Below are 11362 nucleotides of genomic sequence, written 5' to 3'. Positions count from 1 at the left end.
TGGAAGGGAAGGGTAATGGCAAGCTTATTTTAGCTGTGCTGGTGTTAGCAAAACAGATTTCCTTGTGTTTTTCTTCCAGTTTCTGCACAGGTACCAGGAAATAAAAGGCAGCAGAAGTAGGGACTTGCTGAAACCCCTTTTTATTGTGAGCAATAATGGTGCCTCTGGGCTGGGAACATGAGAAGTATCCTGTGTTACGAGTCTTGATTCCTTGAACGCAATCTTAAGACTACCTGCCTATTTGTTTTTACTGTTTACAGAATCTACTGGCTTTGGCCATGGTACCAGCAGTTGGCATTCTCTTTTGAGTATTTTTACACACAACCTCTCCATGCATCTCCCTCTTACGCCTATTGATTAGCTGAGTTTACAGAATCTGATTGCACGTTTCTTTTTGTACCTCTTTTCAAAAGTCTTTCCTTACTTGAAGAGTATGGAAACACCTTTATAATTCCAAATAATAGTGGAGAAGCAGCTGATCCCAACTGACCAAAGGGATATTCCATACCACATGGCCTCATGGGGGAAAGAAGAAAGGAAGGGCAGGGGGGGATGTTAGAAGTGATGGCACTTGTCTTCCCAAGTAACCACTACATGTGATAGAGCCCTTTGTTCATGGAAATGAACAGAATGCCTGTCTGCCCATGGGAAGTGGTGAATGCATTCCTTGTTTTGCTTTGCTTGTGCAGATTTTGACTTCTGTGGATGAAAAGTATTGATATGTAATAAGAGATGAAATTTTGAAGTGAATTCATTGTCCCACAACATTGAGACAATTCACCTGTTTCTCTTTTTTCCTACCTGTTCCGTGGTAGTCGATTACATACCTTTTGTTCTTCCACGTGTGAACAGCTAGAGTAGTTATGAAACCTTTTAGGCTGAAGTAGCACTTGTTACTTATACTATGCAAATTAGTTTCTTTTGCTAATCACACTGAGTTTTCTAGACTCCTTCTTTTCTCCTTGATTTGCAGAGGCAGGTTACTTGTTCTTCAGGGGAGGGATGCAACCTGAAGTTTTATTGAGACTTTTCATTTCACCCTTTTCTGAACTATCAATAATTTCCAATTAGTCTCACTGAATTGTTCTTTTTCTATCTAAATGGTTTCAGAGAATTTCCTAGGTAAACAGAGACTGACTTGGATATTGAACTTCTCCCAAAAGAATTTACTCAAACCTCTTGTTTTCTACTGTCTGCAGAGATGGACACTTGTGGAAAGATAGGGTAGTATTCCTGACAGATTTCACCAGAAATGTAACTATGCACAACAGCATAACCTCTGAGCAAAATCTTTCTGTGTTTCCTGTGCCCACCTCCTATATTTATTAAATTTTGAAATCTTATATGTGCCCTCAAAGGAAAAGCTTTGTCTGGAAACCTACTGAAGTCTTACATCTAGAATAGCCTATTTGCCTTCTACATCTTAAGACTGATTCAGAAAAGTAGTGAGGAAAAGAACTGAAAAGCTTGGTGCTCAGTCAGATGGGAAAACATGGAAATGGAAGGCAGGAGGGAACAATTACATAAGTCAGTGATTTCAGGAAAAAAACCCAGCAAGCTGGTACCAAATTAAAAAGAAAAAAAAAGGTGATGGAAGGGGAGATTGACCCTTCTATTAGCATGATATGCCATCTGATGTTACATCTCTGTAAAATAAACAATATATCTGTATTAAGTGTCCTTTAAAAATCTGCATCCTTTTCTGTTAGCAGAGATTGACTAATAACAATAATAATAAATAATAATAAAACTAATAAATAGTCCTTGATTTCTTGGGGTAAATGGACTGTATATGTCCCCAGAGTATGCACAACCTTCTTTAGTTTTGTGAAGGTCTGTCATTCTCTGTGAACTTAGTCTCTTTACTTCATGTTGATCATCCTTTTAAGAGAACAGTTCTTATTCTTTTAATTAGTAGACCTCATTCCCGGTCCTATCACTCTGGACTGTTAACTCTGGAATTTTCCCTTTTTTGCTCCACTCTTTCACATTTTTTTTCAGAAAACTTGGGTTGTTTTGCTTTTTTAGTGTAAAAGCTCACTGATGGCCATATCTTGCAATACAGACACTTGATTTTTTTTGTTTTTAAACCAAACCTTTGCTTCATAGACAGTGGTTTTATTCCTCATCATATTTAACTTATTTATACTAACACCTACATATTTTTTCATGTACTGTTGCATTCAAGACAAACATGTGCACTAAATGAATTGAATAAATGTGTTTCTATGGGCCTGGTTTTGCCCACTAGAGAGAACACTGAGATTCATCAGGAAATAAAAGTAACTGATGAATTGTTCTACATATGACTGAGGAACTTGTCAAAGGAAAACAGAGATTCTAATGCATTACTGCCTATACGATTTGTATCTGTACAGTTTTCTCAAGACAATATTTAGTTAAACTGAACTATCAGGGAAAAACTAGTTGTGCATATTTTTAGAAAATCTTCTTGTGAAAGACAGTTTTATGAATGGATGAACAACATAAAGGAGAGAAGTCATTTGTCTTTCCTCTCTCAGAATAAGTGAACCTACTTTGTATTCGTCTCAAATGTGATTAAGTAATAGAACATATTTTTATAACAGAAAAGAACCTCTTTCTCCCAAAGCAATAAAACCACTCATGTTGAAGTCTGTTTGGCCCATTCCAAGTAAAACTTAAACAGATCTAAGTGTATTTCCATATGGAATCAAATGATTGTTAAATCGTGGAAGTGTTTTCTTAAAGAAAAGAATTAATTCAAACTCTGATATTTTGTAATTTTTTTTTAAAGCTAAACATTTTTTGAATAAAAATTATGTGGTTGTCTGGAAAGGCTAGAAGGCCATTTTATTTAAAACATTCTAACTTTTATGTAAAAACATGTAAAGCTTGTAAAAGTAGAATTCTATTTGAAGCACAGTGTCGGATTTTTAAGTAGTTCTTTTCTAAAAGGCAAAACAAAATTCCTGTAATCTAATGCAATTTCCAGACATTGCAAGAATAAAAGATGTCCTCATGGTCTGTGAGAAGTGCAGCTGAATGTGTTGCATCTGGGCTATTGCACAGGTGAAAAGTAGTTACTGAATGGGTCTTCTGATCACTCTCTCTCTTTGTCTCTGTAGAATAGGTTAGGAAGGATAAGAGATGTATTGTTTAGAAACATACGTCGTCAAAATGTATTCTTAGGTAGTTTTTATTTCGTTGAGTAAATCATTTTTTTGGTGGAAAGATGTATTTGCTAGTAGTGTTGTTATGAATACTTGAGGCACTGTAAATAAGTAGTTTTCATAGTTCTGTAAAAGAGCACTGATTATAAGAAGAGTATTTTAAAAAGATAGTACTGATGTACATACTTAAAATCCAGATCATGGATTTCCCTCACCAGTGATTGATGGTTCTTTGCACAGGACCCGGAGGGAGTTCGAATGTGAAACAAAGATGTCAATAGTATGGCCCTAAAGGGAAGTCTGGCCCTTCTGTCTATTCAAATAAGCATTTTAAAATTTTGCCTGAAGCATTCTGTTACAGGTGTATTATTAAAGCAATCTCTTGTAAGTTAGCCAGTGGCTAATAAATCAGTTACCATTTCACTGTGAGAAATGTCATTCTGCAGAACGGCATAGCCACAGAGCACTTACCAGTTGGAATGTGAGCATTGAGTTTGTCTTTAGAAATTGTTCACACCAGATTACTAGAGAAAGGATCTAAGACTCATTTGGGCTTTTCTCTCTTTCAATATGGCCATTCCAGCTAGTGCTAACATTTTAATAGGCTGCCATGTGATCTATGTAGTATGATTTTTCTGCACTAAAAGATTGATTGCTTATTACATTGACTTAAATTATTCTTGCTATTGGAATTCTTATGTGCTGAAAATTAGTGCCTTTAGTCTTTCACTTTTATTGCACATATTGATCACATATTTCAAAATAAAGCAGATTGTAAAATTAGTCTCTGACTAAGTTTGCCGGAAGATTCACTCCTCATGTTAACATCACATATTCATTTAAACTTTCCTTGACTCAGTAATTTTTTTTGTTTTAGAGTTGATTAAAAGAAAAGTCTAAAATTTCAACAAAATTACAGAGCCAAAACTAATGTATCATCTTGATTGTAACTGCAGATACCAGAAGTGACTGGTTCAATACTTCTTTTGACATATAGTGTTATTCTCTTTGGTGTGAGAGTTAATGTTTTGCACTTGTTTAAATGTAGACTCGTGATGTATATTGAAAGAGACAGCAGAAAGACCATGCCAGGAAAAGAGCAGCGAGGTGGCAGTGAATACCTGTCAAAATGCCTGGATCTTCTCATCTATCACATTGTGAGGGAGCTGCCAGGAATTCTAGGTAAATTCAGTTTGTTAACCAAACAGATCTTACCTTTCCTTACTTTGTCAAAAAACAGATATATCCTTAAATATACATGTGGAAAGGCTGTATTTTCTGATTACGTAAAGTTTGCATGATATCAGCTTCCTGAAATTTTTTATATATGTCATGATCAGATATTTTGTATTGTAATGCATGATATCCTATATTAATGTTTTGTGTTTGTAGAATGGTAAGCCCAATCAGCTCAGTCAGGAATAAAGCCTAGATGTACAAGAACTTTTATCAATGTTCAATAAAGATATTGTTAAATCTATAAACATTGTACAATCTAAGAACAAATTTGCCCCATAAAGCAGAGGCCTGGGAGAGATGCAACAGGGCATATCTCTGAGTACATGTTAATCACGCTGAAATTTATATATAGAGTACTTGCTACAGACAGTTTTTCTGCAAAATTTTAGCTTAGATACTTCAGTTGTTTTAGATGCCTGAAACCAATTTGCTCATGCATACGAGCTTTATTTTCGTAAAATTATTTTCTGATGAAATGATACCTGATGTATTTTTCATCTTCTCTACATTATTGCTAGGATATTGAAAATGTAATGGTAGCATGCAAAGGTTAGTAGACCTAAATGTCATGCTGCTATTTTAAAAGAAACTTTACTTCCTCTGCTAATGCAAATTTTTGCCTTGCTGCAAACACCTGATCCCTTTTTTCTAACTAAATACCAGGTTTGCATATTGGCTGTATTTCAGGATGGAGGTCTCAGACTAGAAATGTTCGAAGCACAAATTCACCTCCTACTGTTTATATATACGATATGCAACTGATATAGTAGGCTCTGATATTTCCTCAGAATCTGAAAGCTCTATACATCAAATACATAGTTGCTATCATAATACATAGTACATCAATTGCTTAGACAAGTAATTACTATTGATTTACAATTTCAATGCATTGTTGAGAACTGTTATCAAGCATAATTTCTGCATTTTGTTTTCTTTTCCAAGCTGGAGCTGTGTGTTGATTGTTTTCTGTAATCTTAAATTATCTCTCCGTATTTGTCCACATTTGTCAGAAGTCTTTTTCTTTTTATTGCTGTATGATGAAGGAGCATGTACTGCTTGACCTATGGTAAAAGCGATGGGCTCCTAACAATAATAATCAGATTTGAAAATTGGAACAGTGAAAAGCAGTTTAACTGTTGATTTAGAATTAATCCTAGCTGGCTTTTTTAATATACATTTGTGTAAGCTCCTTACTGATACCATCTTCTTCCACCAGATGTAGCTATAAACCAAATATATTAACAAGTTGTAGAAATTGACCTTAAAGATACATTTGAACAAAAGAAATAAATTGTTAATCTTCTGGTTAATTTAAAAAGTTTTTGGTTATTTAACCTGTTTTTAGGAAGTAGATATAAATTGTTTCAATCATGCTAAAATTAAAGGTAGCCATATCTACCTATCTATCAAATGCAGAATTGCCAAATGAGATTATTACATAGTCCTTAAAATATAGAGATTGTTCAGTAAATTAGTTACTAACCACAGAGAGGTCTTGTTGAATTACACTATTGTGTGTAATTCAGAACAAAAATGTATTAATGAAAAAAATGTTGTGTTTTATGTATTTGAAGAGTTTTAAGCAACACTTTCTTTTCTTTACCAACGAATGAGTCAAATCTTTAAGCCCTACTTCAGTGCCAGGCACTGTCATTTCTGCTTATATTGGAAACTGAACTCCATGGGAACAGAAGAAAAGCATTGGTATTATTCAACATGATTAAACTCTATCTTATTCTGAAAGGAAAGGACTTTTCTGGCCTGAAAAAATCATATAAAATACTGAGTCCCATTCTTTATTTGTTTAACATATATGTGAATTCCCTTTTACAGTTTTGAGCAGCTCTCTTTTTAGGAAAAAAAATATAATAGGTGCTCTTTCAAGAAAGCATTTGGCTTTTAATATTTTCAGGTTATAAGGACAGAATTTTCCCTCTTTTCATATGAGTTAACTTTTCTCATGCTGCTTCTGTTCTTTATCCCTTGCAGAAGAGGTCTTGCTTTTTGTAGGCAATAGGAAGCGTGACACAAATTTAGCATGATGTTCCTTGATTTTTATATGTCTCTTCTGAGTCTGAAGTATAATTTTCACGATTGCAATTAAAATTTTGTTTGCTTATTATTATGTCTGAGGTTTGCCATGGAGGCAGCTAAGTTCTCTGATTGATCTGTTGCCATCTCTTTTATGAGAATTCCTGTAGCTTTAGGTCACTCGTGTCACAGTTAAATTGGTGTATGAGAATGTGTGTGCATGGCTGTTGGAAGGATCTCTTTTTTTGGCGGGTAGGGATGTTTGGGGTTTTATTTCCAGTTTAACTGTGCTGCAGGGGAAATGTACTGCTTCAGCATTGTGTCACCCAATAATCTTGGTTCATTCAGTTCTTGATTAGCTGAAAGTCATGAGAACTTTGCTTTTTATTTCACTGGAAATATAATTGCATCTATAGAATTTAGCCAGTGTTAAGTCCACTCTGCCAAGAGGAGTAATTTCATCTTTACTTCAACACTCGCCTTACTTATATTTCTATCCTCACTGTTTTGCCAGAGGACACCTTTGCTTGTCCCTGTGGCCAGAGTAGGGAATTGACCTGGTTGAACACTGAGCTAGGAAAGAGAAGTGCTGGATCAGCCCGATTCATCATGCAGTCACATGAACACTACTTCTAGCAGACAGAGAAGGAATGAACAGAGGCTGCTGGAACAGAGATGTTTTATTTGTCATGTGCTGTTGTTTAGTGATGCTTTTATGTTGGATCAGCCTGAAATGCTGTTTTCTGTAGGTGACATTCTCAGTGCCCTAACTAATGTCTCTGGACGTAAACACCCATCAACGGTTCAGGCCAAACAGCTGAAGATGTGCCTTCCTATGATGCCTGTAGTGCTTCATCTTGTGACATCCCAGGTAGATTTTTTTTCCCCCCAAAATTTGTGACACAGAGGACAAACTCTTACAGTTTTCCAAAATCTAATTTCTGTCAATCATGGTCAGAATGAGTAAAATAGAGGTTTTGTTAATGCATAGATATGTTGATGAGTATTCCACCTATGAAACATCATTTGATAAATGCACTTTATATAACAACTGTAATGACAGAAGCAAATACAGATTTTGTCCTCTTTTTTTTTTTAACATGTGAAATAATTGTTTTACTTTTTCTGGTCATGAGATATGCATTTTATGTAATTTTTTTCCAACTTTGACTAATTTCAAATAGGTATTTCGTCCCCAGATAGTCACAAAGGAGTTTCTTTTCAACTATGGCATCTTACTTGTGAGTATGAAGTCTAAGTTAAAATATTTTTACAAGATATATATGCATAAAATTTTGGAAATCACTTTAATGAAATAAAATTGTATTAAATTTCTAAATTGGAGAGAGAAGTTTATTCTGAATATATTTTTTAAGCTTTGGTTTTATTCAAAACTTTATATATAATCAGAAAATCTTTTCTGTAGTAATCTATTTGTTCAAAGGGACACTGCACATATTTGACAAACTGAGAATTTCCTGTGTGCTTTATTTCTGAATATAAAGGTTTAGCTCTAAATTACACAGAATATTTTCTCTAGAATTTCATGCTATTATTTTATGAGTAGAAATGAAAGAGAAATTATAATTAATTTATATTTAAGGTATTGTTTCTTCTTGTCACCTTTTTCTTCTTGCCAGTACTTCTACACTGTGTTTAGTTGATGGAAACCTATGGAGCTAAGATATTTAACTCATGGTGACATTTACAACCTATTTCTGACATTAGCCATAGAAAATGAACTTCTTAGCTGTGCCATTGGATAGTACAGCAGAAATGAAGTAGTACAGTTCTAACATAATTTCCTCATATGAAAACAAATGCTTATGTTAAAGGAGAAAAAAAGAATATTCTGAAGTTGCATATCAGAGTTAAGTAAATACTTTTAAGTGCATGAGTTCATAAATGACAACTAGGTATTTATCTCCAGATAGCATGAAAAAATGCTTTACTGCAAACAATTATATTCAAGCTCAGTGTTCAGATTCCCTTCTCTTTCTCCTTTGACTCTTTATTCCAAGAAAATGTGGTTTAATTTATCTCTATGAAAATATTTGTGTAAAAATTAGCATTAGAATGATGAAAAAAAATTTGAAACTGTAGATGTTGAATTACAAAGCCCTTTCTCCCTTTGAAGCATTTGTAACTAGGCAGTAGATTTATTAGTAGTTTCCAATCAACCTTCTAGAAGGTGAAATTCTTCTGACAACAATATAGGTACAGCAGACCAGGTCCAATGAAAGTTTTCTTTGATGTTACTCCAGCTTGTTTGAGCTACTGACTGAGGAAGTCAGGCTAGCACAGCTTTCCTCTCAAATCAAGGAGGAGCAGATTACTCAGTGTTTCCTGTGTCTTGTCCTGTATTCATTGAAGAAAAGGCAATTCAGGAACTTACATACACTATTTAAATTTAGACATGAAAAAGGGAGGGACAGTAGTATATCTGAAAAATTAGTGTAATATTTTAATCCATTTTATTTAACTGTGTTATGATATGGCTAATATAATTAAATCTGAAAGAGTAACTATCCATTCTACGAGGCAACAATCTACTCTGGAAATTTGTGTTTAGCAGCATTCCCACTGACATCTATAAAGGGACATTCGATCATCAGCCTGTATTTTTTCAAAGTACTGTGCTATAACTGAGGCCCCTAAGACTTTAGCAAGGCAGTCTTTTTTGTTTGTTTTGTCCTTTTTTTTTTTTTTTTGTCCTGATTTATTCAATAGTCTTGTTCTTAACAATAAGAAATTGTGAGGAGTGGAAAGATGTGTGCTTGTGATCTGGAAGGAAAAGAATAGTTGTTTTCCTCTAACGGTTGTTCATTGAGAATTTTTTTTTCTTGCTGCTTTGAAGTTACTTCCATCATCACTGTAATTTTCAGTAGTGTTGAGCAAAGAAATTGAGAGGGAGTCGGGACAGTCCTTTCATGTTTTCTGCTGTGAACAGAAGTATATGGAGGACATGCCATGCCCCAGAGGCACAGCTAATAGCAGGCTCCTGGTGGTGTGCACAGGGCACAGACTCACCTGTAGTGAAATACACATACACCATTTCTCTCCGTTGCTTAAGAAACCCAAGACAGTTGAATTTCTTCAAATAAATACATCTTTTCCTTGTGTTTCAAATATAAAATTAGTAAGCATTAGTAGCCAAAAAAATTTTTGCACCAGCTATTTTGATGTTTCCAAATTGGTCTTGAGACTATGGTTGCGTGAAACTGTCTAAAATTTAACAAACAAAATAATTTACTCTCTTCCAAAACACATTAATTAGATATTACCTAGTAATTTCCTTCAAATGATCAGGAAGATAACATTTTTTTATAGAAGCACTTGTTTTTTATGACTGCTGCTGAGGTGCTTTTAAATAATGAAATATATAATTAGTTTCTAACTCTATTTTTAATTAGAGAAGAATCCTTCAGATGTTTCTTACATACTGTGAAAAAGATAACCCATGTAGAAACTTATGCCAATTTAATATGTGATAAGAAAAATTTAATTGGTAGTGAAATATAAAACAAATGCCATTTTCTTAAATACTACATTAGTAAAAAAGAGCATACTACAAATTCTGCAGAGAATTTTCCTTCCTTAGCAGATCTTAATAACATGTCTTTTGCATCCCGATGAAATAAACAGCCCTGCATAGAAGTGAAAGCAAAAGAACAGTGGGTCTAATTGTACAATATTTACTTAATCCAGATTATTAATATCTTATTGACCCTGTTCCTTTAAATGATGACAATTTAGGTGCTTTTTAATAGAAAGTTATGTATGCATTTTTGCATGTTCTCCTGAGTGTAACTGCATCCACAGCGTGTATTGAATGCACGGAGATCAAAAAGATGGTGCAAAATAACAGAAAATTGCATTTTCTGAAGGGTCTTTGGTCATTTTAGTGAGTTATTTTGACATAGCCACATCCAAGGTAGTTCAAAGTCTTCTAAGAAATTACAGTTTTCTGTTAACAGTGAAGACATTTAATTACTGTCTATTTACCTGGAAATGCTATCATTTCTGATACTAGTCAGAGTAATAATCCTTACTGTACTTCACATTTAAATGTCCAACAGCATTACAGACTTGCAAAATTGTAACAGCTTGGTCATTAGCACTTTCAGTTTTAGATAATTATTATGAAAGTTTATCCCAATGTAGGTGCATTAATATTTTGTATTTACACAGTTCTTTAAAGAATTTCTTGTTGTAATAATTCAGTGATTATGCTTTTTAATTTTTTTTCCTAAAGTGTTTTAACATAAATTCTGCTTCTTTTGTAGGAGTTCATCAGATCGATAGATTCAGGAGAAACGAACTTGGATAGAGCAATAGGTAGGGTAACCTAGGATATTGCAGTACTTTTAGATGCATGTATTTTTACTAAGTTTATGAAGAAATATGATTACTCTTACCAACAGGGCAAGCTGCATCAGAAGAATTGATTAAGACTACTTTATTGACTGTTGAAGCAGTTACAGACCGTCCTAGCTTGCTGATGATCCATCGCTTGACTGTAAGTCTGACAGCAATTTAAATACTTGCAGGCTAATAGGCCTAATTCCATTTATAGATAGAAAGTTTTGAAGATTTAGAAACCATTTAAAATACGGTTTAAAATGTATTGTGGTTCTATTTGACAGGAAAAAGTACTTATTGTTTATAGAGAATTTTCAAAGAAGCAGCAAGGCATTCAGTTTACTGTATTTAGTTGAGAAATTAGAGGGAGACTGAGAAGGACTTAGAGTTTAGAAATAGTGGTTCTTGATTCTGTAAGTTCTTCAGCTTCAATGCAAGTATGTTGCTATATATGAGTGAAACTACTGCCACTTTTTATGCTTTTAACAGAAATACATGCTTTTAACAACAGCATGGCTTGGAAACATCACCTCTGAGGATTGATCCCATTCTATCATATTCCTCCTGACGAGATCATC

At 34.1% G+C, this 11362-nt stretch overlaps 1 protein-coding gene across 1 annotated transcript in view; it reads left to right on the top strand.

The window, feature by feature from the left end:
* The window catches only part of ULK4 (unc-51 like kinase 4), a 215356-nt gene that overhangs the window by 60485 nt on the left and 143509 nt on the right, over window positions 1–11362 (top strand). Inside the window, exons 24-28 of the mRNA XM_008633969.2 lie at window positions 4201–4334; window positions 7172–7293; window positions 7607–7663; window positions 10709–10760; window positions 10847–10941. Of these exons, the coding sequence (XP_008632191.2) occupies window positions 4201–4334; window positions 7172–7293; window positions 7607–7663; window positions 10709–10760; window positions 10847–10941 (460 nt within the window). The remainder of the gene's footprint in view (window positions 1–4200; window positions 4335–7171; window positions 7294–7606; window positions 7664–10708; window positions 10761–10846; window positions 10942–11362) is intronic.

Source organism: Corvus brachyrhynchos, unplaced genomic scaffold (assembly GCF_000691975.1).
Source record: "Corvus brachyrhynchos isolate BGI_N302 unplaced genomic scaffold, ASM69197v1 scaffold94, whole genome shotgun sequence".
In the NCBI taxonomy this organism is placed as follows: Eukaryota; Metazoa; Chordata; class Aves; order Passeriformes; family Corvidae; genus Corvus; species Corvus brachyrhynchos.
Note: the sequence above shows the minus strand (reverse complement) of the source record. Positions and strands in the feature narration are given on the sequence as shown.